Below are 27,201 nucleotides of genomic sequence, written 5' to 3' on the forward strand. Positions count from 1 at the left end.
ACATGAATTTAGGGTTAGGGTTGTAGTTGAGGCTAAGGTTAGGGTTGAGCTGGCATGTGGACATGAAGCTGTCCAATTGCTGAGCTGAGGCCTAGCTGGCCATTGTGAGTTCAGTCATGCTGCTGTGAAGGTCAGGGTGGACACAGCCTCCCAGAACCCTCTCCTCTCACTCTGGAACACAATCTGTACCAAAATCCCAGACCCCACACCAGGACCTGTGACAGCCCATTCTGGAGAGGGAGGGGGGGGGATGAGAGACGGAGAGAGAGAGACCCAGACAGAGAAGGGAAGAGAGGGGTAGAGATGGAAAGAGGGGAGGGTATATAGAGGATTTGAGGGAGGGGATATGAGGGGGTAGGTACTACAAATAGCCAGAGTGAGCCCTGTGTGTCCCTCAGTCAGCCTCCCTGCTCCAGTCCACTCCAGCAGCCATCTAAGACCCTTCTCCTGCTCCAGCCCAGACCTTTCTCCTGCTCCAGACCTTTCTGCTCTCCACCATGACCTCCTATCGCTCTTCTGCTCAGTCGGCCCAGTCTGGCACCTCATCCTACCGCCGCACCTTTGGCGCAGGGTACAGCCCTGCCATGTCCCATTCCCTCTACAGCAGCCGGGGCTCGGGCGGGGGCCTCGGACTCGGACATGGCGGCTCCGGCCACATCTCCTCCCGGGTCTACGAAGTCACCAAGACCTCCGCCTCGCCCGCTTACTCCGGCTACCGCACCTCGTCTCACTTCGGCGGACCTGTGATGTCATCGACCGCACACGGTTCACGGTCATACGCGGGGATGGGGGAGACACTGGACTTCAGCCTGGCCGACGCGCTGAACCAGGAATTCCTCCACACACGTACCAACGAGAAGGTCGAGCTGCAGCACCTGAACGACCGCTTCGCCAGCTACATCGAGAAAGTTCGCTTCCTGGAGCAGCAGAACGCTACATTGGTGGTGGAGATCGAGAGGCTGCGGGGGCGCGAACCCACACGCATCGCCGACCTGTACGAAGAGGAGATGAGGGACCTGCGTCGCCAGGTGGAGGCCTTAACCAATCAGAGGAGCCGCATCGAGGTGGAGAGGGACAACCTGGGCGAAGACTTGGACAAAATCAAACTAAGGTAGGAGAGAGGGGGAGGAGGGAGGAAGAGAAGGGAGAGGAGCAGGATGAGGGGTGAGAGGATGAGAAGGAGGAGGTAGAAGGAGAACGAGGAAAAGAGGAGGAAAAGGAGGACGAGTAGGGGGAGAAATATGGCAACTAGAAGTTACTGTAAAAGCACTTTGTGACAACTGCTGATGTAAACAGGACTTGATTGATTGATTGATTCATTGATTGCTCAGTTGATGTAAGACTGCAGGCGTGTAGTATCTGATTGGTGGATAAGTGGATGAAGGAGAGGATCATGGGTAAGATTAGATAGAGGAGAACTCCAGACGAGTAGATCGTAGTATAATGTAAGCATGACATTTCAACCACCAGAAGCAGCACTGATATCACGGCTGGTTCATGCATACAGTCCCCTAGGATTTCAGTCAGCAACGCTCTATTAGCTGTTGTGGTTTAGCTGGTTTGTTTGTTGTGGCTACAGCAAGTATTTTTAAACTTGGTCATAAGTGTCTATAACTTTGCTTCAGGTTTTTCAAATGTGTGATAGACTTACTTATTTATTAAGGAAAAGTGCTGTTTGCATAGTTGTGAGATCAGCATGCCTCCTCTGCTGTTGAAATGTAGGCCTAGATTACATATTAAATACACAGTGTATGTGTGGGTTGAGTGACAACACAGGATCTTCCATGACATTCTCATTCAACCCATGAAATGGGAGAGAAGCACTAGTGATTAATAAAGACTGGTGAAGAAAGAAAGATGCACACAAGTGCAGAGTGGGATAGTCTTGTTCCAACTCCAGTGGACCTTTAATTAAGTACACTAGATCCATCCCCCACCTAACCCCTGAAGGACTAGACCCAGCCTCTTTCTGAAAGACTAAAGCCAGCCTCCTTCTCACATTAAAGTATGGTCTAATCCTCAAGCCCTTACAGAGGCATGTACTTACCGTTGCTTACTGGCACCACGGTCTGGCTCTATAAAAGGCCAGGAATTAAAACATCTGTATACAGATAGATATAATCCAGATCTCTATATCTGTCAGTATGGCCTCCCAACGTCTACAACTGGTATTCAAAATGGGACTTGGGATTGGATTATGACCACATTTGCACATTATATCCACACAGCAGTCTTAAAGTGCATATCAAACTATTTCTGGGTGATTATTAGACAGGTGCAGACACATAAACACACAATTGTGATCGGTCTCACGCCATCTCTTTGATTAACTGTGTATCCAGACTGCAGGAAGAGATCCTTCAGAGGGAGGATGCAGAGAACAACCTGGCTGCTTTCAGAGCTGTGAGTTGAACACTATAAATCAACACAGATTATGAATATGATACCATTTTCTCACTACTAGTATTTTCCCTGCTATTACTCTAAACGTAGACTGGATGGGCACAGACGTCAGTCAGTTCAACGTCAAGTTTTGATTGAGTTGTCAACTAATGTGAATTCAACGTGAAATCAACAAATAAATTCACCATTTCATCGGATTTAGGTTAAAAGTTGGGTGAAAAAAAGACAAATGCCCTTAGTTTTCCACGTTGATTCAACGTCACCACATTTATTTTGGGGTTGAAATGACGTGGAAACAATGTTGATTCAACCAGTTTTCATCTAATCTAATGTCTGTCTGTTCTAGGATGTTGATGCTGCCACTCTGGCCCGTCTAGACTTGGAGAGACGCATTGAGACCCTACAGGAGGAGATCGCCTTCCTCAAGAAGATTCACGAGGAGGTACGTTACTCAGTCTGTGTATTTCAATGTGTTTTGTGTTATTACAGTTGGTCTGTCTGTCTGTCTCTCTGTCTCTCTCTCTGTCTGTCTGTCTGTCTGTCTGTCTGTTTGTCTGGCTGTCTGTCAATGTATCTAGTCATTGGTCATTCCATCTGTCTGTCTCTCTGTGGTAGGAATGAACAAAGACACACACAGACACACACACACACACACACACACACACAATCTCTGCCAGCGCAGTGGGCAGTTGGCACTGGGCCTGTGGTCTGCTATATGAGGTCTGTGTAATCTCCCACAACAGACTCACTGCTATAATTACTCTCTGAGACAGGAATGGATACACACAAATCAAATCAAGTGTTATTTGTCACATGCTTCGTAAACAACACCCTTCCCAACAATGCAGAGAGAAAGAAAATAGAGAAATAATAGAAAAGTAAAACACGTAATAATAAAATATATAATAAATACACAATGAGTAACGATAACATGGCTATATACACGGTGTACCAGTACCGAGTCGATGTGCAGGGGTACGAGGTAATTGAGTTAGATATGTACATATACAGTGAGGGAAAAAAGTATTTGATCCCCTGCTGATTTTGTACGTTTGTCCACTGACAAAGACATGATCAGTCTATAATTTTAATGGTAGGTTTATTTGAACAGTGAGAGAGAGAATAACAACAACAAAATCCAGAAAAACGCATGTCAAAAATGTTATAAATTGATTTCATTTTAATGAGGGAAATAAGTATTTGACCCCTCTGCAAAACATGACTTAGTACTTGGTGGCAAAACCCTTGTTGGCAATCACAGAGGTCAGACGTTTCTTGTAGTTGGCCACCAGGTTTGCACACATCTCAGGAAGGATTTTGTCCCACTCCTCTATGCAGATCTTCTCCAAGTCATTAAGGTTTCGAGGCTGACGTTTGGCAACTCAAACCTTCAGCTCCCTCCACAGATTTTCTATGGAATTAAGGTCTGGAGACTGGCTAGGCCACTCCAGGACCTTAATGTGCTTATTCTTGAGCCACTCCTTTGTTGCCTTGGCCGTGTGTTTTGGGTCATTGTCATGCTGGAATACCCATCCACGACCCATTTTCAATGCCCTGGCTGAGGGAAGGAGGATCTCACCCAAGATTTGACGGTACATGGCCCCGTCCGATCAAATACTTTTTTCCCTCACTGTAACTAGGAATAAAGTGACAGATATTAAACAGTAGCAGCAGCGTATGTGATGAGTCAAAAAGGTCAATGCAGATAGTCTGGGTAGCTATTGGTTAACTATTTAACTAACTATTTAGCAGACGCTCACTCTGTCTTATACAAGGTGAAGAAACACTATTTGTGTGTGTGTGTGTGTGTGTGTGCTTCTAAACAGACAATGGAGAAAAGAAAGCTGCAGAAACCTTAAACTATTGACCTCTGCTCCTCCTCCTTCTCCTCCGCTTTCTTCCACTTTAAAACCTCCCCCTTCCTCTCTACCTCACCTCACCCCTCCCTCCACACCTCACCTGCAGGAGATCCGTGAGATGCAGTCCCAGATGCAGGAGACCCAGGTGCAGATCCAGATGGACATGTCCAAGCCGGACCTGACAGCTGCCCTCAGGGACATCAGGGCCCAGTATGAGGGCATCGCAGCCAAGAACATCTCGGAGGCTGAGGAGTGGTACAAGTCTAAGGTGGGGGGGGGAGAGGGAGAGTGAGAGAGGAATGAGACAGAGAAAAGGGGGGAGGGGGGAGAGAGGGGGGGGGGGGGGGGGGGGGGGGGGGGGGGGGAAAGAGAGATAGATAGATAGACAAAGTGATGTACTTCATTGTTGACCTTTGACCCCTGCTGACCTATAGGTGACAGACCTGAACCAGGCGGTGAACAAAAACAACGAGGCTCTGAAGCAGGCCAAGATGGAGACCATGGAGTTCAGGCACCAGCTCCAGTCCTACACCTGTGAGATTGACTCACTTAAAGGCACCGTAAGTCTCTCAGACTGAACACTATTCTCCTCTTCTCATGACACCATTTATTCCTCCTCATATCCTTCTGTCCTTTCATAATTCATACCACAACCCTTTATTCCTCCTCATATCCTTCAGTCCTTTCATAATTCATACCACCACCCTTTATTCCTCGCCTTCTCATTTTCTTCATGTTGTCCTTCCCTGGTCTGCAAATTCACTTCCAAGAAACATGACGGCACACTTCTCCATGTCAATCTCTTTCTAAAATGTCTCTCCCCCTCCTTTTCTCCCTCTCCCCCTCCCCCTCTCACCCCCTGTCCCTCCCTGCAGAACGAGTCTCTGATGAGGCAGATGAGAGAGATGGAGGAGCGCCACGGGCGGGAGGCGGGTGGGTTCCAGGACACCATCTCCCGTCTGGAGGCTGAGATCGCCAACATGAAGGATGAGATGGCCAGGCACCTGAGAGAGTACCAGGACCTGCTCAACGTCAAGATGGCCCTGGATGTAGAGATAGCAACCTACAGGAAACTGCTGGAGGGAGAGGAGAGCAGGTATGAGGAGGGAGATGAGGAGATGAGAGAGAGAGAGGAGGGCCGGTGAGAAAGAAGCAGGGGAAGCAGATAGGAAGGGATAAAGAAGCAGGGGAAGCAGAGAGGAAGGGATAAAGAAGCAGAGGAAGCAGAGAGGCGGGGATAGAGGAGGGCAGGAGAAAGGGGGAAGAATGAGAAGACAATAGCAGGGGGAAGAAGGAGAAGACAATAGCAGGGGGTTGAAGGATTACACAATAGCAGGGGGTTGAAGGAGAAGACAATAGCAGGGGGTTGAAGGAGTGCTGAAGGAATGGGGTGAGAAGAAAGGAGGAGAGGACTGAGGACAGAGAGATTATGCATTATCTTGTATGACAATGGTATTTGGTATCACTGCTAAAAACTGACATCCCCCTTCCTCTCCCTCTGTAGGATTTCCCTTCCCATACAGAACTATTCCACCATGACTTTCCGTGGTAAGAACAACACACACACACACACACACACACACACACAAACGCACATTCACGCACACTCTATTTTATCAAACACTGCTGAAAAATAAGATGATTTACAGCATCACGCCACAAGAGGGCACAATTGATACAAGTAGCTAAATCTTTTGCAGCTGTTTACTTCACCATAAATCAAAAGTGACAGGGTTGAACTTCAAATGATCCTCACTTGACCCCTCAAGCCTGATGCATAAATATAACCATTCATTAGTTGATTTTAAGGGGTGACACAAAAGTTAAAAGGTGAACAGAGTTGTTGTAAAGAAGATGAATATTAATTCCACGGTTGTCTGTCTGGACAGAAACAAGCCCAGAGCATCATCATCGCGTTGCTGAGTCACACTCAAAGAAAAGTGTCCTTATCAAGACCATCGAGACCCGCGACGGAGAGGTAACATACACACGCACGCATGCACGCACTCACGTACACACACGCACGCAAGCACCCACACACACACGCACACACCCTAACGTAGAGATACACTTGTTTGTAGAGTGAACCAGAGATCACAAACACACCCACAGACTTGTATTTGCACAGACTTGTATTTGAGAGAATATCTCAAATTCCTCTCCCCTCGCTGACAACAACATAATACGATTTCCCTTCCACCGGAGTCAAGTTCTGACAAGCCATATTGTTCTACCAACACCAACTGTAGCTTTACTTTGCAGCTGTATCTTTCCCAATAGTTTAATAGGCTTGTTATTTCACTTCTAATACACACCAATCTCCCTCTTGCTTCTTCTTCTCGCGTTACAGTAAATGTCTTCTTTGTCTCCCCCTATAGGTGGTCTCTGAGTCAACACAGCACCAGCAGGATCTGATGTAACAGCAGACAACAGAAGAACAGAAGATAAAGACTTAGGGAAGACAAAAATACTAAATAAAAACAAAAAGGACTTTAACAACTCACCCGGGTGGCCCTTAGTTGTTCTTAATTCAAAGACGTTGTTTTTAAAGACACAAAGGTAATTCACTCAAATGAAATAGCAAAATAGGCTGGGTGACTTAAAGTACAAGCTGACCTGTTTGTCATTTCTTCCTACATCTTTGTACACCATTTGACTTTATTTATTACTATATATGATACTGTATGTTCTATCACAAGAGTGACGTTAGTATGAGGAAGGTTCTCAATCGACAGAGAGATAAAGGAGGCGAGAAAGGAGAGAAAGAGCGAGAGAGAGAGAGATGTGTCTAGGGAAAAGGAGATGGGGGTGAAACAGGTGAGAAGGGTAGACAAATGAAAGATGGAAAGGGGGAACATGGAATGACAGTGAGGCTGACAATCACTTATGATGTTCAGAATTGTGAGCTATAGGTTGGTTAACAAATAAAACAAATAGTGACACATGCTCACCAGAGTCAGTCTGCCAGTCTCTGTACATCTATCATGTTCTCTCTGTGTGTGTGTGTGTGTGTGTGTGTGTGTTGAATTAAAAGTCAGACATTGTAAAATCACATTGTTTATCATATACAGGCCAATAAAAACACATGCTTTAATAATAATAATAATAATAATAATAATAGTATTCATAATTGTTTTTTAATAAGCATGGAATATCACCGGCCTACATTTATGAGGCTGCACTCTTGAAGTCAAAAGATGTCAATAATATAATGTAAATAAATTACCTGATAAATAAATATACATACAGTACTTCAGAAAGGACACATTATTTCATATAAATCAAATCAAGTATCCTAAAATAAATCCATAAGAAAAAACTAAAACAATCAAATAAAGCAAGAAATACACGGAAACAGTAAAAGTACAGTAGCAGTGTTGTTTATGTACAAAACAGAAGGTGAGAAGAATGCACACCGGAGGGGGACATTGGGGAGCTACACATCTCTACTGTTTGTGCTGTATGGCCAACTCAGTAATAGCCTGGTCCCAGATGCCACTCATTGTCATGCTAAGCATGTTTGGCATGACATTGAGTGGCAAGGAGTTGACATGATGGCTTAAACAAGACTGGCACTCAGGCTAATTTGCTAACACTTCCTATGAATGCGCTCTTCATAATGTATAATAAGCGCATAATAAGTGCTCATAAATATCAATTTAATCTCTATGCATTATAGTGCATTATACATAGCTCATAAGGCATTATATATGTGCTTATAATACATTATTAAGAAGCTATTCATGAGAAGTGTTACGAACTATACACATGGTTGTTAGATGTGGGACGACCAGGCTAGAGGGGATAGGAACAATTGTCTGGTGAGGTGAGGAGGACAACGCCACGGGAGACAGGTAAGAGAGGGGGACAGAAACAGGAAGGAACCACTGAGTCATGCAGCCAGGTAGGTTTCCCCTGGAGGATTCTAGGAAAGGAACTTTGATTCTCATACCCTGTCCTGACCCACAGCCCAATGGGGCAATCATCATAATAATAATAACATCACGCCTGTGTTATATTATCACATGTTGTGTTTCACACTCACAGCCCCTTTCACAGTCTGAGTCAAAGACAATAATAAACCATAGATGTCATGTCACAGAATGTTATGATCCATATTAAAAACCCAATGCACATTATGTAGAGTTCTTTGTTAGGCTATTCTCTTGTGACCGGAACGGTCCTCTCTGTAGAGTGGATGGGGAGTGGTCAATACACTCGTTGTAATGGTCTATCGTTTATTCTGACCCCTTTCTGTTTTGAACTCTTTATTGACCTCTTAATGACCCTGTGCTGACTTCCTGTAGTGTTCCTTTTGGTAGAGCCCAGGGCAGGTTAGACCAATCACCATCCACTGTTTCCTTGCTTGCTCCCTGATTGGTTCACTCTTGTTCCTCTGCTAGACATACGTCTACCCTCATTCCTATTGCAAAAACGTTGTTGTCTGTCACTATAATAATATATCATGTTATCATATAGTCTCTCACGTCTCTCAGTCAGTGACCAATGCAGAGATCTGCCAAAAATCCCTATCCCACTGCTGAATGGTACAGTCCAAGTAAGGGCAATCACAAGGCACCCATAAATCCACCGGATCTTCCAACTTCAGATTTAAAGAAGAGGAAGTTCAAACTGCTTTCCAAAGAAGGATATCGTCCAGCACCAAGAATGCATAATGCTTCCTCTTAAAAGACACATATTCTTCTTCCCAGGAGGTGATCTGTTGTTGGGCTGGCATGGCACAGAGCAGGGGTCTGTTACTATTCAGTTCTCATCAGAAAGTCCCAACTCCATAGGATGGAAACGTATAAATGCAGTACAAAGGAACTGTCTGTTGACGACAGAGAACGATTTGAAGAATTAAGACTGAGTAGAAGACACACTTTAAGTTGAATCTTAAAAAATCCTGAAGAGAGGATTGTATTCCGGTCTCCATGGTAACACGATGCCGCATTTGAAACCTGAGCCATGCTTCTTTAAACTGTGTCCTGATGAAGACTGGCTGGAGGCTGGATGGAGAGAGCGATGCCTCAGGTAACGGTCATCCATCCAGTTAGAGGCCCTGTATTTCTCTCTCTTTTCTCCAGATCCAGTTCCACTGCAGTGTTTGTGGATGTGTGTACAGTACAGTATTTTCATGCATGTGGCTGGTGTGTGTGTGTGTGTGTGTGTGTGTGTGTGTGTGTGTGTGTGTGTGAAACAGAAAAATAAGTTCAGGCCTCTACTATTCACATACTCTGATTGGCTCCAGCATCGTGGTGGGGGAGTGGTCAGTCAGACCTATACTGCAATACAGGCCTTTGGGGGTGTGGTCACACCGTTTAGGGGTGTGGTTGGATCCATACTGCAGCACAGGTGGGTTGTGGGTGTGGTCACACCTTTTGGGGGTGTGATGTGGCTGCCAGATCCATACTGCTGTACAGGTCATTGGGGGTGTGGTCGGACCAGTGGTTGGGGGAGTGTTCAGACTTGTAGTAAGGGGCCTGCAGCTGCAGTGAGGGGCGTGGTGGAGCCGCAGTCATAGTCCACATCGGTGTGAGCCCCTCCTCCCCCCATCAGTCTGCCCCCTCCAGGATACGGCCTGGCCTCCACCTGCCTGTCCCGGAAACTCTGGATGTAACTCTGGAGAGAGAGAGAGAGAGAGAGAGAGAGATTAATATTGCATGTTAGATCAGTGATGAGAGAGATAAAGTGAGAGAGAGAGGGTGCGAGAGAGAGGAAAAGAGAGACAAAACATTTGATGAATGCTAAAAGACTAGAGACACTGAGGAAGAAGAGATGAGGAGAATGGACAGAGAGAGCGAAAGACAACGAGAGAGAGAGAGAGAGACAGGGAGGACACTCACAGGTGATAGGACGTCCCCGTCAAAGCGTCGTATAGGGTTGGGTTTCCTGCGATAGGCGGGTTCGGGGTGCAGGGGTTTGGGAGGGTGAGAGCTGTGGGTGGAGTCTCTCTGTTGCTTATTCTTCTTCTTCTTCCTGCTGCGATCCCTCCGCTCCTCCTTTTGACGGATACGCATCAGCTGGACCTGCCGCTGCTGACGACTGATTATCACTGAGAGAGGGAGATGGAAGAAGGGGTTCAGATATACACACACATACACACACTCAAAAAACACGCATGCACGTACACACACGCAAGGACATTGTGCAGCTAGCAACAGATGTTTTAAAACACGCACACAAGAACGACCCAACAAGCCCTTTGACAGTTGCCCTGCTCCACATGAATTGTGTTCTGATTGTGTTCATCTTTTTATTTAGACTAGACAAGCAGAGCCAGGCACCATCTGGTAGCCAGGGAGTTCACCCAGCAATAATCTGCTTCTCTCTCTCTCTCTCTTCCCTGAAGCTACCTGCTCTTTGTCTCTCCCCCTCTCTCTCTTTATTTCTCATCTTTGTTCACCTTCTAGCACCCCTCCCTTTCTTGTTTACACCTCTCTCTCTCTCTCTCTCTCTCTCTCTCTCTCTCTCTCTCTCTCTCTCTCTCTCTCTCTCTCTCTCTCTCTCTCTCTCTCTCTCTCTCTCTCTCTCTCTCTCTCTCTCTCTCTCTCTCTCTCCTCTCTCTCTTCTCTCTCTCTCTCTCTCTCTCTCTCTCTCTCTCTCTCTCTCTCTCTCTCTCTCTCTCTCTCTCTCTCTCTCTCTCTCTCTCTCTCTCTCTCTCTCTCTCCACCTATTCCGCTCCAGTCATTACCATGAGCCCGTCCTTCCCAATAAGGTGCCACCAACCTCCTGTGGTCCACAACCATCAGCATTGACGTCAGTGTAACCCCTCCAGCCCCTGATCTCAGACTCACCCTTGGTGTGGGAGTATCCCTCTGCCGTCACCTTCCACTGTATCAACACCCCCAGGAGCGTCAGGGCAGGCCACACCCCCAGCACCACCCAGGTGATCCAGCAGACGGGCCTCCCTCTGGGCGCCGCTTTCACCCTCTCATACATGTACAGCACCAGGGCAAACAGCTCCACAAAGTAGTCCAGCGCCACCGTGATTACCGCCGCCCCGAACACGGCCGTGGACATGGTGGTGAAGAAACGCTGCCATTGGAGGGTGAGAACGGCAAACAGCATACCCAGGCCGAGCAGCACCCCCAGGGGGACCCAGACCGACCTCGGGGGGCTGTTCGACAGCTCTTCCATGCCCACCAGGGTAGCCACGGCCACCAAGAGGCCCAGGAGGAGACCCACCATGAAGAGACCCACGGAGCGAACCAGCATGGTGACCAGGCCACAGAGGGTGCCGATGCCTAGGCCGATGCCCACCGAGGCCTCCACACTGAGCTGGGTGTCCAGGACGCGCTCCTTATAACACAACATGAAGATGACGATGGAGCCAAACATCAGGCCCGTCAGGAACATCACCGCCTTGAAACAACGGTACCCTGAGGAGCGAGAAAGACAGGGAGCTTGTCGTGAGCATAGAGATCCACTATATTGTGTTCTATTTAATTATGCGGTCTTGAGATTGTCTTGTTTGACCATCTCTGTTATATGTTTACCTTGGCAATGTACATAAATGTACCAAGTCAATAGTTGATTAAATTAAATTGGATTGAGAAGGAGAGAGACAAATTTGAATCAGAGAGCGAGAGAGAAAGAGAGAGATGAGGGAGAGAGAGAGAGAGCGAGAGCGAGAGCGAGAGAGAGAGAGAGAGAGAGAGAGAGAGAGAGAGAGAGAGAGAGAGAGAGAGAGAGACAGAGAGAGAGCGAGAGGTGAGATGATTACCCTATGCATACCCCCGGAGCGGCTAAATTCTCCAGAATATCAGCTCAGTGTTGCTTACATAATCTCATCACTGTGCTTCACTTGTATTCACTATTTATCATAGTGTCAGAGAGGTTCTGCAGATGTGACTGATGAACATTACTACTGAGAATAATTAAATACCACTTAGTGTGTCAAAGGAGGAGGAGCTATGACCATTCTACTTCTACAAAGAATCCCTTTTGCACCTGTGACTCACCGAAGAAGCAGTAGATGATGCCGAAGAGGCAACACATGGAGCACACGACAGAGGGAACCACTTTGTAGCGCCGGCCCGTCTCGTCACAGCCGTCCAATCGCTCAGGGTTTAGGTCCTGAGGGGGCGGGGCCAGCTTGAGCGCCAGCGTTTGTAGCGTGGACGTCATGGCGACCAGAGAGTGATGGAGTGATGGAGAAAGTGAGAATGAGAGATGGAGGGATTGGAGTTTTCAGGAGAGGGAGGAGTAGGGCAGGGAAGATTAGGGAGCACTTCCCATCCACAAGAATCCACCTGTAGAGAGAGAGAGAGAGAGAGAGAGAGAGAGAGAGAGAGAGAGAGAGAGAGAGAGAGAGAGAGAGAGAGAGAGATAAGGAAAACGTTAGACATGTATGCATTTACTATAGTTGCTGCAAAAACCTCCAAACACACACACAGGTGTGTAAGTAGAGCAGTGATCAAGAGTTACAGAGAACAGACAGACTCCCTCATGTTTGGATCAGGCATTTAAGTATGAATATCACCTCTCAACACGTTGGAACAAACATCAGAGACACAGTCTGATTGTTCTACAGATGTGTTCTTCTATTTGAACAGTGACTGACTCTCTCCCACACAAAGACACTGACATATGCTTCACCAAAGCTCTCACCCACCGACATCGTTCCCCTCATTCCCACTCTTCCTCCTTTGTTCTCTCTCTCCCCGTCTCTCTGTCTCTCTGTCTCTCCAGTCTTCCGTGCGAGGAGGTTTCTGGGTCAGATGTTGGGTTACATAAGGAGCCCAGTGTGTGTGTTAGTGAGCTAGTTTGACTCTCACTGGAGCTGTTGCTGGTGAGATATTTATGAGCTCCATATTGTTCCCAGCATGCATCACTTCACCTCCCCGACGCCTTGCTATCGCTCACCCACCCCTCACCTGAATGTCACCCCACCCCTTCTTGCGTCTCTCTCTCTCGCTCTCTCTCTCCTTCCTTCCTTCCTTCCTTTCCTCTCTCCCTCTCCTCCCCTTTCTCTCTCCTTCCGTGTCCTCCTCTCTCCCTTTCCCATGGCAGGTTTCATTATTTCTCTTCCAGAAGGTGTGGCTCTGACAGCTATGGAGTTACAGCAAACAGGTTTCACACCATTTAACATCATAGAAGTGAAGGTGCTGCTTGGGTAGACAGTATTAGCATGTCAGCATTTACCAAGGCCTCTGCATATGCATCAACCAGAAAGCCAGGTGTGTGTGTGTGTGTGTGTGTGTGTGTTTCTCTATGTGGCTCAGTGCCAGTGTCAGGCCTGATCAATGGCCCAGCATGAAGCTATGTGTCTGAAGTGATGTACCATACACCTGAAGGGAGAGGTTGACTAAGGGAAAGTAAACACATTGATATAAATTAACTGAAGCTGCAATAGGTCTCTGTGGGATACAGCCTTTACCGTCCACTAAGGATGGAATAAGAGGAGCAAGGGCGAGCTCTGGGGAGAACGTAGTGAAACATCAATGGATCCCTGGCTGATTCTACAGTATCAACTGGGATTTATGAAATCCTCCCTGAGGTATGGATTAAAAAAAGAATTGGGTTGGAGGCCTTTGCTTTTGCACTACGCCAACATGTACTGCGCTATAACAGGATTGGACAGGACTCTATGTATGGAGTAGGTGTGTAGACTACATGATTAGCTATTACGTTATTACATTAAGAAACATGTCTAGTAGCGTTGCTATTTAAGATGGAAGTGGACAAGGGAGAATAGGCTATCTCTGTCTTCTTCTGACGCTGACTAAATCCTTCCAAACCCATAAGTCACATCCAGCCCCTAGCTGCTCTCCTCTCATCCAAACATGTTATAATAATAATCATCTTTCCGTGCGGATTACTCCATCTCTGCTGAACACCCGAGAGCGGAATGGAGCGCCAGTAAGCTGTTCTAGAAGCAGATCCAGGGTTAGAATAGAGAGTTTCAATGTTCACAAGAGATAATCTGTTGAAAAACACAGTTCAGTTGAAAACAGCTTGGCATTCTTATACAATAACAACTTCCCACTTCCTGTCTGTTGTCATGACAATGGTAGAATGTTTGGATTCCGAGCATGTCCTGGTCCAAGTTGCATGTCTGACCAATGGGAGAGCTGCCTAAACCACCATAGCAACAGTCAGAGAGCCAATCTGTGCCCGTCTGGCTGTTCCTCTCTGTGGGTTAGTATCTCTCACTCTCTCTCTCTCCTTCCTCTACCAGTTCACAGACTAGCGCTCTCCCTTTGGCAAGTCCCCCCTCATGTCAGATGTAAACAATGACTTAAGATATATACAGACACACACACGCACACACAAGGTGGCCTTGCTGGTTTCTTTTGCCTCACATTCATCTAGTTGTGACAAAAGACTAGAAGTGCGTGTGACTGTGTGAGCCCAAATCACACGGGGAGATGTCCGTCAACGGCGTGAAATTGGTGTGCGAGAGTAGCGAGCGTTAATTCACATACACTGCGTAGCGTATGATAAAGTAATTGTCATTATGACAATCCATAATAAAAAGTTGCATTTGTTATGTTCGCTATGTAGGCTAGCCCCTGGGTGTTATTGTTGTGACTCAATTTATATGTCCTACGGAAGCCACCGTACCTGGGCAAAACAGTTGTTATGCTAGATCACGAACGTGAGTAGAGTTGTAGCTTATAAACCCGAGATGTTTATAAAGAACTAGCTAAGTGTCGTTTTTCTACACAACAGTATTCTCTCTTGAAATCCGAGTTCCTCTAGTTTTCCAGCCGTAACCTGCCTAGGTTATATGCCAAGCTATGATCGAAATCAACACAGACAGGCTGCAATTGTTTTCAAATATGCAGTCTAATTCACTGATATTGATAAACAATGCACAAACAGAATATGTTCTGACAATTTATCAGCTAATTGTACCAACACTGCTCTGCGTGGACGCGAGAAAAATACACTTGCTTTCTAATTTGACGCGCTCTGACGCCGTTGATGCACGTGCCTCGTCTATTCTCTCTCATTCACTCCCATGCATTCTCATTCCAGCTTGAGCACGCACGTAAAAAAAAAGCTTATCGTGTGATTTGGTCTTTACAGTGTGTGAGCAGGCAGATCCAAGGACAGAGAGGGAGAAAAAAGTGGTGTGAGAGATAAAATGCCAACACTAGAGTCTGGTGTGAAAGTGTGTACTAGTGGAATAGCATTAGATCCTACATTTAGTCCTAGCCATTTAAAGCTCCATATGGTGATTACCTGGACAGGGTGCAAACTGCAAACCCACTCATTGAATGGCTTTCCACATCATATCATATCTTTATAGAACAGAATCAATCTAGTAACTGGCGTTTTTCCTGGTCAGGTCACAGGTTCAGGACAAACTCTAAGAATAGCATATGATAGGGGCAATGTGGTGTGGATGATACCATGGTGCTGGGTAGAGTAGTAGCCTATCATGTGAGATGGGTGGAGTCTGTCCGCTGCCCTGCAGCATCATGTTCTGGTTTAGCATACATCCAGCTGTAATAATCCCCAACGGGCCTGTGTGTGTGACCATCTCTGTGTGTGTGTGTGTGTGTGTGTGTGACCATCTCTCTGTGTGTGTGTGTGTGTGTGTGTACTGTCTATGACTTCCCCTCAGCCAGTGGGGCAGACAGCTGTACTTGCTGACATCTTCTCATCTGACAGATGCTCAAATCTACTCAGCCATATGTTAACAGACAGCATTAATATAGCTGCTGTGACCCCCCTTTATATGGTGTCTGCTGGTGTTGACAATGGTTGGGACAAATTAGAGACTTTACTGAAGGGACTGTGGGCTTTGTAAATGTGAAAAAAGGCATGTTTACACCATTATACTGTACCTGTCTCTTGCCTCCCACTTCTACTCTAGAATGAATGTTCAAAAGGCACTATATAAATACATTTTGATTCATTTGTTACTCTTATTCCACTATTTTCTGAAGCGTTTTTCATCATGAATCTTGTACTGGAGGCAGCTCTGCAGAGTGGTCACTAGCTGGCAAAGCCACAAAGTTATGAAATCTGATTTTAAACCTAACCTTAACCCTAACCCCATTGCTAACCCTAATCTTAAATTAAGACCAAAAAGCTCATTTTAGTTTTCATACATTTTTACTATATACTGTAGCCAATTTTGACTTTGCAGCTGGCCTAACTAAGGGGACATTGTTCAGGTCAGCCTCTAAGACAAAGCTCATGACAATAAATGTCAACCTGACCGTTTTCTGATCATCTTACCAGAGATTCTTAGTGTTCTTTGTAGGCACGCCATCATAACAGGATTCCAATCTAATTAGACAAAACACATAAACTGCTGAACACGCTCATTTACACAGAGATACATAACCACACATACACGTGGCAGTAACATTCAGATCATACGGTAGGTATCGACAATGATGCATTCGGAAAGCTTACAGTTGAAAGCCTTTCATTGAGCGATTTAATTACTTTTTGATCTCCTTAGCCTGGAGTGGCCTGTGTAGTTGGAGGCTACAGGGCTAAAGGATGAGAGAGAGAGTGAGAGAGAGAGAGAGAAGCCTGGAGTGGCCTGTGTAGTTGGAGGCTACAGGGCTAAAATATGAGAGAGAGAGAGAGAGAGAGAGAGAGAACAATTATAAAACAGTAAGATGAGAGAGAGAGAGAGAGAGAGAGAACAATTATAAAACAGTATGAAGAATTTGAAAACCTAAATGAGGAAGACAAACTTAAATACATACTTGGTGAAAAACCAAAATGCTGTGCTTCAGCAGGCAAATGTGTGGCCTCCTGCCACAACTTGAGGGACAGCCAGTAAGAAGTATAATGTGATTATTCATGTTAGCGTATTCTTTATTATTATGTGTTGAAATTGCTGTTAATATGAGTATCACTATCATTATTGTTGCTTAATTACAAACAGTCTAGTACATTCCTTTCTCTGAGCATCGTCACTATGTTTACTTTGACAATGGAAGTGTTTACTTTCCATGTCAATAAAGTATACTGAACTGAATTGAGAGAGTGAAAGAGAGAGAGAGAAATATAACCAGTAATCTAACATTTAAATGTCTCTATTCTTTCGAAACTTTTGTGAGTGTAATGTTTACTGTTAATTTCTGATTGTTTATTTCACTTTTGTTTATTATGTATTTCACTTGCTTTGGCAATGCAAAACGTTTCCCATGCCAATAAAGTAGAGTCCAAAAGGTACTCGCACTCAAAACCATGAAAAGGAATATCCCAAGGAGGTTGAGATGCAAAAAAGAATATAATTCATGATCGAAAGAATACAAAAAGTGAAAGTGCAACGCATTGACTCCTGATTCGCCAGTCTCTAATCAACTATCTGCTTGCACCTGTTGCACACAGCAGGTGTGTCTCCTTAAGTACATATCTTCTTCATTTGTTTGTATAGCACTGATGCTCTGTTCCTTTCTCATTATTTGTTTATATGGCACCTTTCACTTTTAGTATTCTTTCAAGCATGGATTAAAATAATTATATTATTTTTGCATCTCGGCCTCCTTGGGTTATTCCTTTTCATGGTTTTGAGTGCGAGTACCTTTTGAACTCTACAGGTAGTCTTCTCTCCCACGCACCAGCCGCCTTTCATTCTAGCCTGAGAGCTAACCCTTATACTGGCTTTCCATGTCAATAAAGCCCATTGAATAGAGAGAGAGATAAATATATATATATATAGAGAGAAATATATAAATAAATAGAGAGAGAGAGAAATATATAAATAGAGAGAGAGAGAGAGAGAGAGAGAGAGGGTTTGACCAGAGGGAGCGGTGCAGCTGGGTGTGTTTGTGTACAGAGGGATGACAGTGAAAGAGGTAGTATCTCTCAGTACAATAGCCCTGCCATTTCTGATTGATTCTAGTGGTGTGGGGAATCAAATGGAAAGAGGGGAGAGGGGCTAGGAGGGACATGAAGCCATGGCTTTAGTCAGCCCCAGATAATCTAGCTGAGCGCCTCAGCAACATGGAGATGAATATGTTTGACTGTGTGTGTGTGTGTGTGTGTGTGTGTGTGTGTGTGTGTGTGTGTGTGCGTGCGTGTGTGTGTGTCTGCAATGCTCATAAGTCATGAGCCTCATTCACTAACAGGACCAAACTATACTGTACTCTCTGAGAGAGTTGCTCTATGCTGACATTACCTAGTTATGTGGCACCAGAGTGTAGTGACTGACTATGTTTATGACTGAAGTGTCAGTGCTTCTGTATAAATGTCATCAAAGCCTTCAAGAGGATAGCTGACTAAGAATGTGGGTAAGAATTATTACATCAATGTCTTACTTCAGTCTTATTAGATACAACTATGATCAGTACTGAATAGTGTATGTGAGTGACTATTTCTGCGTCTGCGTCACAGTCGTCGTGACTGACGCCAAGCCAAAGCGTGTACCAAATAAGTAGCCCAGTGAATGACTGGAGATACGCTGACACACACAGTCAGGACCCCCCCCGCACAGCCCACTCAAGCCTTCCTGCAAGCTGTTGTCGTGCTACAGCCTGGCAGTGCAGTCTGGAGATGATGAAACCAAAGATGTAACCATGCTGACTGGTGACTACCCACAACCCAGCGTATAGGAACTGGACCCGCTCCAGTCTCCACACACACAACCAGCAGGACATCGGCTGCATCCCAAAGGGCACTCTATTCCCTATATAGTGCACTACTTTTGACCTGAGCCCAGTGCACTAAACAGGGAATAGAGTGCCGTTTGGGACGCAGACATAATATTATAGTCATCCTCCTACGGCTCCACAGAGACCTTTGATATATGTTTAAGGACAGTATGTACCTTGGTGTATGAGTGTGTGTGTGAGGGAGAGAGGGGGGTTTGTGTGTGTTGGGGGGAGAGGGATGTGTGTGTGTGTGTGTGTGTGTGTGTGTGTGTGTGTGTGTGTGTGTGTGTGTGTGGCTGCCTACATTACTCCATTAGCAGATTGCACTAGCCTATTTAGTCATCTCAGTGTTCTTCTCAGTACAAACAAATGTGTCACTACAGATGACAGTCTCTCTGTCTCCCAACTCCTCTCTCTCTCTCTCTCCCAACTCCTCTCTCTCTCTCTCTCTCTCTCTCTGTCTCCCAACTCCTCTCTCTCTCTCCCAACTCCTCTCTCTCTCTCTCTCTCTCTCTCTCTCCCAACTCCTCTCTCTCTCTCTCGCTTTCTCTCTCCTTCTCTGTGTCACAATGGCACAGTGTCGTGACAAGAACACCAGAGAACATGTGCAGGGATGTCACCTTGTATGATCATCCCACGGTAGTGAGTGGGCATAAGCAATAGCTATAACATGTGTGATACCCAGCACGGGCTTGTCTTCCAATGCCAACCATATAGCATAACTCTCATATGTACGACTACGCATACACTCTTGGAACTATGAAAGACGTATCTGACAGCATACCTTTGTCGCATTTCCCAATCTCAAAGGGATATGTTGAAGAAGAACATGGGGTGAGAGCAGGAAGTGAATTACATGAATGAGACCTGAGACTACACAGAAGAAAGAAAAGAAAGGTTGAATAAGAGTGAAAATGGAGAACAAGAAAAAGAAAGAAAAATACATCTAGAAGGCCAGATCTGCCAATGGGCTCCCCATTCCCCAGTGTTTGCTTACATAACCACTTCATAATGCATTGCTCACTATGTTACTGTGTTGCTGCAGGCTTTAGTCTGTCGCTGCTGCTAAATGTCTTTATAGACTTCATCAGATGTTTTCTCAATGTGTTACTGCTGGTGTGGGCTTCTGGTCTGTCGCTGCTCCTAAATGTCTTCATTGGGTTCCCCAGATGTTCGCTCACTGTTTTGGAGCTAGGAGGACTGTCTATGGAGATAATGCAATCCAATAGAAATAAAATAAATGAGTGTGCTATTCTAAAAATACAATGAAGCAAACACACACACTTTCTTTAGGAAATAAACCTTTTCTAGTTCAATTTATTCTATTGGGTGTAATTATATTTTTATGTCCAATCCCACAAATAGAAAATGGTGGCAGTCGCTTTGCTTATTTGCTTCTTATCTCCTTCTTCATCAACTTCATAATACAGACATCAGTAGTCTGATCAAGCAAGATTGCATTCTCTCTCTCTCTCTCTCTCTCTCTCTCTCTCTCTCTCTCTCTCTCTCTCTCTCTCTCTCTCTCTCTCTCTCTCTCTCTCTCTCTCTCTCTCTCTCTCTCTCTCTCTCTCTCTCTCTCTCTCTCTCTCTCTCTCTCTCTCTCTCTCTCTCTCTCTCTCTCTCTCTCTCTCTCTCTCTCTCTCTGCAGATATCTTTGGGTTTCGCCAGTCTTATCTCTTGTTCTCTCCCCAATTGAATTTCAAGGGCATAACCAAAATAATCACATAGGGCCTACTAAGATGCAGTAGACCAAGGTTATGTAGAATGTTTTGGGAGGAACGTAGCCTGGGTGCCAGTCTGTTTCTGCTCTCTTGCCAACTCCTTATGGAATTGTTATGCCAAACAGGTTTGCAAGAGCACAAACAGATCTGGGACCAGCCAGGCTAGGATGAAAGTATGACACCCACGTAACTCCAGGAAGGCCAATGAACTACTGTGAGAGTTCCATGAGGCATGTGTAACAGACAACGCTCACATGGTCACAGACTTAGATCACACAGTCCTATCAGAGCCACTTGCCAATGAAGAGCTATAGCTTGTGGCATGCACACAAGGGTTTGGCGCGATAACAGTGACAGTTATCAATCAATATAGCTGTTCATTTCAACCCTGAACCTCTAAAGCTGCCTAATGTCGATCAATATCTATCACTGATGTCTGACTGACAGTGGTCGCTGTGGAAACGTGACAGGCTGTGTCACCGTGGTAACTAGGACAGCTGTGGTGGCAGGCAGATCATTGGTGTGTATGTCAACACCATAGAGAGGGTATGTCAACACCATTGGGGCACCATAGGGACCATGAGAAACCCTTGAGGAGACAATAGATAGTGATTTAACTAAATGTCAAATCCTACCAAACAGATAGAGGAGACATGGTGTTAGACGTGGCTGCTTCAGGCACGTTGTTGGCATATTATTTGTCCTCTACCCCTTCTGGTTCTGGTTGTGATGCTAGGCCCAGGCAGAGTGGTGTGGACCTGGGCAGACGAGGATGTGTTGTCTGGCCTGGGGATCACCTGGTTAGACAGTGGGTGGCCCAAAGGTGGCACATAATGGGCAAATAAAAAAGGATCCTACTTCAGTAAATGCTGCCTGCATGGATGGACTAGAAATCTCTTCATTCTGCCCATAAAAGGGGGTGGTGGTGATGGTGGGGTGGATCCGGGGGCAGAGAGAGAGAGATGGGTTTATCTATGAGAGCTTTGTGTGTCAGCGGACATGGCCATGAATGCTACCAATTGTTTTCATCAGCAGACTGCTGAGGCTGCAGCTCATACACTCTCTCTGGGATGGAGTTCCTTTGGAGTCGTTAATGAACTGAACAGACCACTTTACGCATCTCTCAAAGAGACCCAGGCAGTCTAGTGGGAATCTAAGGGAGTTGAATTCCTTCTGTGTGTGGACCTAGAGGTGACTTGCAGTGGTTTATTATACACATACAGTCTCTCTCTACTGACTCTTCTAATCTAATTGAATCAATTCACCTGTAATTATTCACTAGGACAAATGATTGAGGTCCAGAAACAATGGCTAGACCTTAGGCAGTTGTAAAACTAAATTCAGCTTATTCATATTTATGCTCTCATACTTATGATTGAGTTAGTCCCAGTCTGTGTCGGTCTGATCTGGTGTTAATCTTGGTGTGTGTGTGTGTGTGTGTTCTGCACATAGTCGGATAATGAGATTGGGCCCTGCTATCTGTATCTGTAGCCAGGGGGAAGGACAGCAGAGGACTGTATTAATGCTATTACAATCCATCTCATTCCCACCCCTCATGCAAACACGCTTCACCTCTCCTCACTTCACCTCCCTTTCCCTTATTCTCTCTCTCTCCATCTCTCTCTGTATCCCACAACTTTTATGTTGCGTCTTCTGCTATCATTCCTTCATACATCACATTCCCCATCGCTCTCCTTCTCTATCACTTCTCCACATTCTCTCTTCCCTTCTTCCTCCATGTCCCCGCTCCTTTGAGTGTAAACGCTGTTATTAGTCTTTACTTAGCGTTGTCATTGTTACATAACTGGGACAGTTGTACAACAAAGGCTCCGTCTCCACACCGTCTTTAAGATGCTACTGCAGTATAGGCCCCTCAGTGTTCACAACACTCCCCCTCACTGAAACCCTACACACTCTCTCCCTGTATACCCTGAGAAAGGAATTGGATAGTATCCAAAAACATCCCACTCCTTATCATTCAGGAACTGTATCTTGCTGCATAATGATTCACCTCACCTCTTCCTCATCTCTCTATACTCTCAAATGGGTGTTTCCTTTCCTTGTCTCTTTTCTTTTAGTCGCAATGATTGAAATGGATGAATGAATGAATTAATGATTGATTTAATGAATTATTTGTTCCTCGAATTCAGAGGCAATGATGGAAAGCGAATGAGCGGAAGTCATGCACTTAAACTACTGGCAGCCATTACACTTAGCCATCATTCAACCACACACAGCAGGCAATAAAAACATATCTCTCTCTCTCTCCCTCTCTGAATTAAGTTATTTCATTTAACGCAACATAATCTAAAAATATCTAAGCAGCTCAACAGGACATGGGATTAGACACATAACTGTTTAACAATCATCATAATCAAAGGGATCAAAGCATCATAGTTACGATCATCTCCATAATTAAAATGAATTCCTTAATCTCCATAAATCTGTGTAAAAAAAAAAGAAGGTCACACATAAATAGACATAGGATTTCAGAATGTACAACAAAACACCTGTCTGATAAGCAATACGACATTCCTGTGTGTGTGCATGTCGAGGAAGGACTTTTGCTTTTCAGTTCCTTAATCCAGGCTGCACGCTCATTTGACCCCGTCCATGACCCGACCTCTAAACTGGCCCTGTCAAATAACAGCACAGCAACGACCTCTGTCATGAATCAATCAATAGTCTTCATGAACTCCCTCATCAATGGAGCTATCATGCAATTCAGTCAACACAGTGATTGGAATACATGGAATAAATCAATTCAATTAGACTTGTTTTTGCTGTTAAAAGAACAATGCTTCCATTGGTCGATATGACAACACATGACAGTTATGATGCCAATAATGGGTCATGATGAGGACAGATAGACAGAGCAAATTAGATGGTCACTCAGCCAGTGTCTTGTTCCTACAGCGAGGGAAAAAAGTATTTGATCCCCTGCTGATTTTGTACGTTTGCCCACTGACAAAGAAATGATCAGTCTATAATTTTAATGGTAGGTTTATTTGAACAGTGAGAGACAGAATAACAACAAAAAAATCCAGAAAAACGCATGTCAAAAATGTTATAAATTGATTTGCATTTTAATGAGGGAAATAAGTATTTGACCCCCTCTCAATCAGAAAGATTTCTGGCTCCCAGGTGTCTTTTATACAGGTAACGAGCTGAGATTAGGAGCACACTCTTAAAGGGAGTGCTCCTAATCTCAGTTTGTTACCTGTATAAAAGACACCTGTCCACAGAAGCAATCAATCAATCAGATTCCAAACTCTCCACCATGGCCAAGACCAAAGAGCTCTCCAAGGATGTCAGGGACAAGATTGTAGGCCTACACAAGGCTGGAATCGGCTACAAGACCATCGCCAAGCAGCTTGGTGAGAAGGTGAAAACAGTTGGTGTGATTATTCGCAAATGGAAGAAACACAAAAGAACTGTCAATCTCCCTCGGCCTGGGGCTCCATGCAAGATCTCACCTCGTGGAGTTGCAATGATCATGAGAACGGTGAGGAATCAGCCCAGAACTACACGGGAGGATCTTGTCAATGATCTCAAGGCAGCTGGGACCATAGTCACCAAGAAAACAATTGGTAACACTCTACGCCGTGAAGGACTGAAATCATGCAGCGCCCGCAAGGTCCCCCTGTTCAATGAAGCACATATACATGCCCATCTGAAGTTTGCCAATGAACATCTGAATGATTCAGAGGAGAACTGGGTGAAAGTGTTGTGGTCAGATGAGACCAAAATGGAGCTCTTTGGCATCAACTCAACTCGCCGTGTTTGGAGGAGGAGGAATGCTGCCTATGACCCCAAGAACACCATCCCCGCCATCAAACACGGAGGTGGAAACATTATGCTTTGGGGGTGTTTTTCTGCTAAGGAGACAGGACAACTTCACCGCATCAAAGGGACGATGGACGGGGCCATGTACCGTCAAATCTTGGGTGAGAACCTCCTTCCCTCAGCCAGGGCATTGAAAATGGGTCGTGGATGGGTATTCCAGCATGACAATGACCCAAAACACACGGCCAAGGCATCAAAGGAGTGGCTCAAGAAGAAGCACATTAAGGTCCTGGAGTGGCCTAGCCAGTCTCCAGACCTTAATCCCATAGAAAATCTGTGGAGGGAGCTGAAGGTTCGAGTTGCCAAACGTTAGCCTCAAAACCTTAATGACTTGGAGAAGATCTGCAAAGAGGAGTGGGACAAAATCCCTCCTGAGATGTGTGCAAACCTGGTGGCCAACTACAATAAACGTCCGACCTCTGTGATTGCCAACAAGGGTTTTGCCACCAAGTACTAAGTCATGTTTTGCAGAGGGGTCAAATACTTATTTCCCTTATTAAAATGCAAATTAATTTATAACATTTTTGACATCCGTTTTTCTGGATTATTTTGTTGTTATTCTGTCTCTCACTGTTCAAATAAACCTACCATTAAAATTATAGACTGATCATTTCTTTGTCAGTGGGCAAATGTACAAAATCAGCAGGGGATCAAATACTTTTTTCCCCTCACTGTATGTAGGTCTATTGACATTGACTGGCGCTGCCTGGCCTGGTCTGAGAAGGGGTTGGAACAGGACAGGTCAGAGGTCAGGATAATGAAGTGGAAGGTGGGTGGTTCTGCGTTCCAATTGGATCAGTGTCAGGGCATGGTTGTTTTCAGGGCATGGCTGTTCCACTGCCGACATGGAAATCAACGGGCAACATGTGCTGCTTTATCTCCACCACTGACAAACACATGTACTCACACACACACACACACACACACACACACCTTTCAGTGTGCGTGAGAAAGAAAACATGTCAATGTGTTATCATAGCCTGCGATTTCTCTGGAAGGAAGATGTTTACACTAGGAAACAGAATCTACACTAAACATGAGAAATATGGAGCGAGATAGGAACAGAGAGAGACCGGAAGAAAGAGAGAGAGAGAGAGATATGGAAAGAGAGAGACACAGATGCCAGATTGTTGTCAACAAGGCTCAAGATGTTGTATGTTTGTTTTTCCTCTAGGATCATTCAAACCTGTGTGCACCACCAACAGGCTAAGGAAACCCTCATGGTCTGAAGGCTGTGGGGTTGACAGATTGACTGCCTCACTAGAATAATAACACACAGACAGCCATACAGTGATATCCTGTCTGTTAGGCGAGAGAGCAGGTAGTATTATCTTGAATGTGTTTACCCTGTGACTCAATGAGAACTGGATGCTTTCTTTCCACAACACACCAGTGAGACCTAAAGATTTAGTTCCCTGAGCTAACAGCCTAGGCTTTAGCTCGGTGGGCTATTCCACAGCATTGAGGTGCGCAGACGACCTGGGCTCAAACCCAGTAAGTCACTCACATACACCTCCATAGGCTTAGGCTACCCATCTATTTAGAGTGGATGTATGGCGGTGGCATTTCCCTGGTTTGCACTTTATAATAGATTATGCTATGTTGCCTACCCAAAGCGTCTACACCACATTTGTATTGTAATGTAACGGACAAAGACCTGTGATAGCAGCACTATTGACTGGAATGGCATCTTTGCACACTTGTGCTTTGTGGACATCATGGATATAGCTTCACAAGGCAGAAATGAAATGATGGCATTGATGCTATAGTGCCGTCGGACTTCTAGAGGTCTGACCTAATTAATTAGATGTAAACAACCATTCCGTAGGATTAAATAACGCAACATCTTTCATTTGACATTAGCTCCGGAACCATAGTGAACCAACGGTCATCTCAGCGGTTGAGTTGCTAGGCCAGTGGAAAACCGTTCCGCCTGGGATGCCCGCGGCATGGAATGTCCATTCGAATGGTCCCTATGATGAACAAAGCGGCGAATCGTCGGCGGCAACTCACCATCGCAAAGCCTCAGCATCCTACGAAGCACTGCCCCAGCCATTCTGTCCGCATCTTGCCCAAAAACGACTCCTCCGAATCCTTCAGCATCCCTCATTTTGATACTCACTCCCTATCAATAGGATAGACAGTCAAAGCGCGCACTAGGGCGCGACGGATGATTCTAGCTAGTCCAGTTAATCCAATGCAGCCAGACACACACGACAACTGTAGCCTAATTCAAAAATATACAGTGACTGGTCTACATTATAGAACATATACTATCTATGTATAGCATAATCTTCGAGAAGTATCCTACATCTTCATCCAGTCCACATTCGAGGCTTTGCAGAGTGCCGACGAAAATAATGTGAGCGTCCAGGGCATACGGAGGAGACATATAGCATCAGCAGGCTCAATAGGCTCATGCCGGGGCATACCATTCTAGGGAAAAGTGCAGGGCTGGAAGGATGAGGATAAGAGGGCAGGAGCGCTCTAGGACAAAATATGGAGGACAGTGGTGCCGATCCATGTGAGATGTTCTGCTTATAATGAAATGAAATGAAATTCTCAACATCAAATAAATATGAATATTTAACTAAATACATCCAGTGTTCAGAGTTGCCCTACGTAGCTGTGGTCCATAGGCTACTTGATAAATATGTCTAGGCTGGCTATGGGCCTATAATATAGCCCACATATGAGATGTAAAATGTGGGCCTAATCATCCATAAAACTGCCAATAGCATTGGTGCCTATGTGGTCTGTCCTGTAAAAATTTGCTTCAACAAGTTACAAGTAAATGAG

The 27,201-nt window shown here is 45.2% G+C and overlaps 2 protein-coding genes across 4 annotated transcripts; one reads left to right on the forward strand and one right to left on the reverse strand.

Moving 5' to 3' along the window:
- The first annotated feature begins 398 nt into the window (after window positions 1-398).
- LOC311112360 (desmin-like) lies at window positions 399-6,765 on the forward strand. Its single transcript, XM_084155446.1, has 9 exons — window positions 399-1,111; window positions 2,343-2,403; window positions 2,750-2,845; window positions 4,369-4,530; window positions 4,697-4,822; window positions 5,138-5,358; window positions 5,767-5,810; window positions 6,152-6,240; window positions 6,641-6,765. Exons 1-9 carry the CDS (start codon window positions 498-500, stop codon window positions 6,680-6,682), a joined length of 1,455 nt encoding a protein of 484 aa, XP_084011572.1. The 5' UTR covers window positions 399-497; the 3' UTR covers window positions 6,683-6,765.
- Window positions 6,766-7,324: 559 nt separating this feature from the next.
- LOC311112374 (transmembrane protein 198-like) lies at window positions 7,325-26,871 on the reverse strand. Of its 3 annotated transcripts, XM_084155480.1 has the most exons (7): window positions 16,943-17,002; window positions 16,674-16,796; window positions 16,461-16,511; window positions 12,227-12,517; window positions 11,060-11,644; window positions 10,109-10,317; window positions 7,325-9,884 (listed from the first exon to the last, which is right to left on the reverse strand). In XM_084155480.1, the coding sequence occupies exons 4-7, from the start codon at window positions 12,390-12,392 to the stop codon at window positions 9,726-9,728; spliced, it is 1,119 nt and encodes a 372-aa protein (XP_084011606.1). In that variant the 5' UTR covers window positions 12,393-12,517; window positions 16,461-16,511; window positions 16,674-16,796; window positions 16,943-17,002; the 3' UTR covers window positions 7,325-9,725. The 3 variants fall into 3 exon arrangements, with proteins under 3 accessions (XP_084011606.1, XP_084011607.1, XP_084011608.1); XM_084155481.1 differs by lacking the exons at window positions 16,461-16,511; window positions 16,674-16,796; window positions 16,943-17,002 and adding an exon at window positions 26,416-26,871; XM_084155482.1 differs by lacking the exons at window positions 16,461-16,511; window positions 16,674-16,796; window positions 16,943-17,002 and adding an exon at window positions 12,880-13,040.
- Window positions 26,872-27,201: the final 330 nt, after the last annotated feature.

The sequence above is a fragment of the Coregonus lavaretus genome, assembly GCF_964263955.1.
Source record: "Coregonus lavaretus genome assembly, chromosome: 38".
Classification (NCBI taxonomy): domain Eukaryota; kingdom Metazoa; phylum Chordata; class Actinopteri; order Salmoniformes; family Salmonidae; genus Coregonus; species Coregonus lavaretus.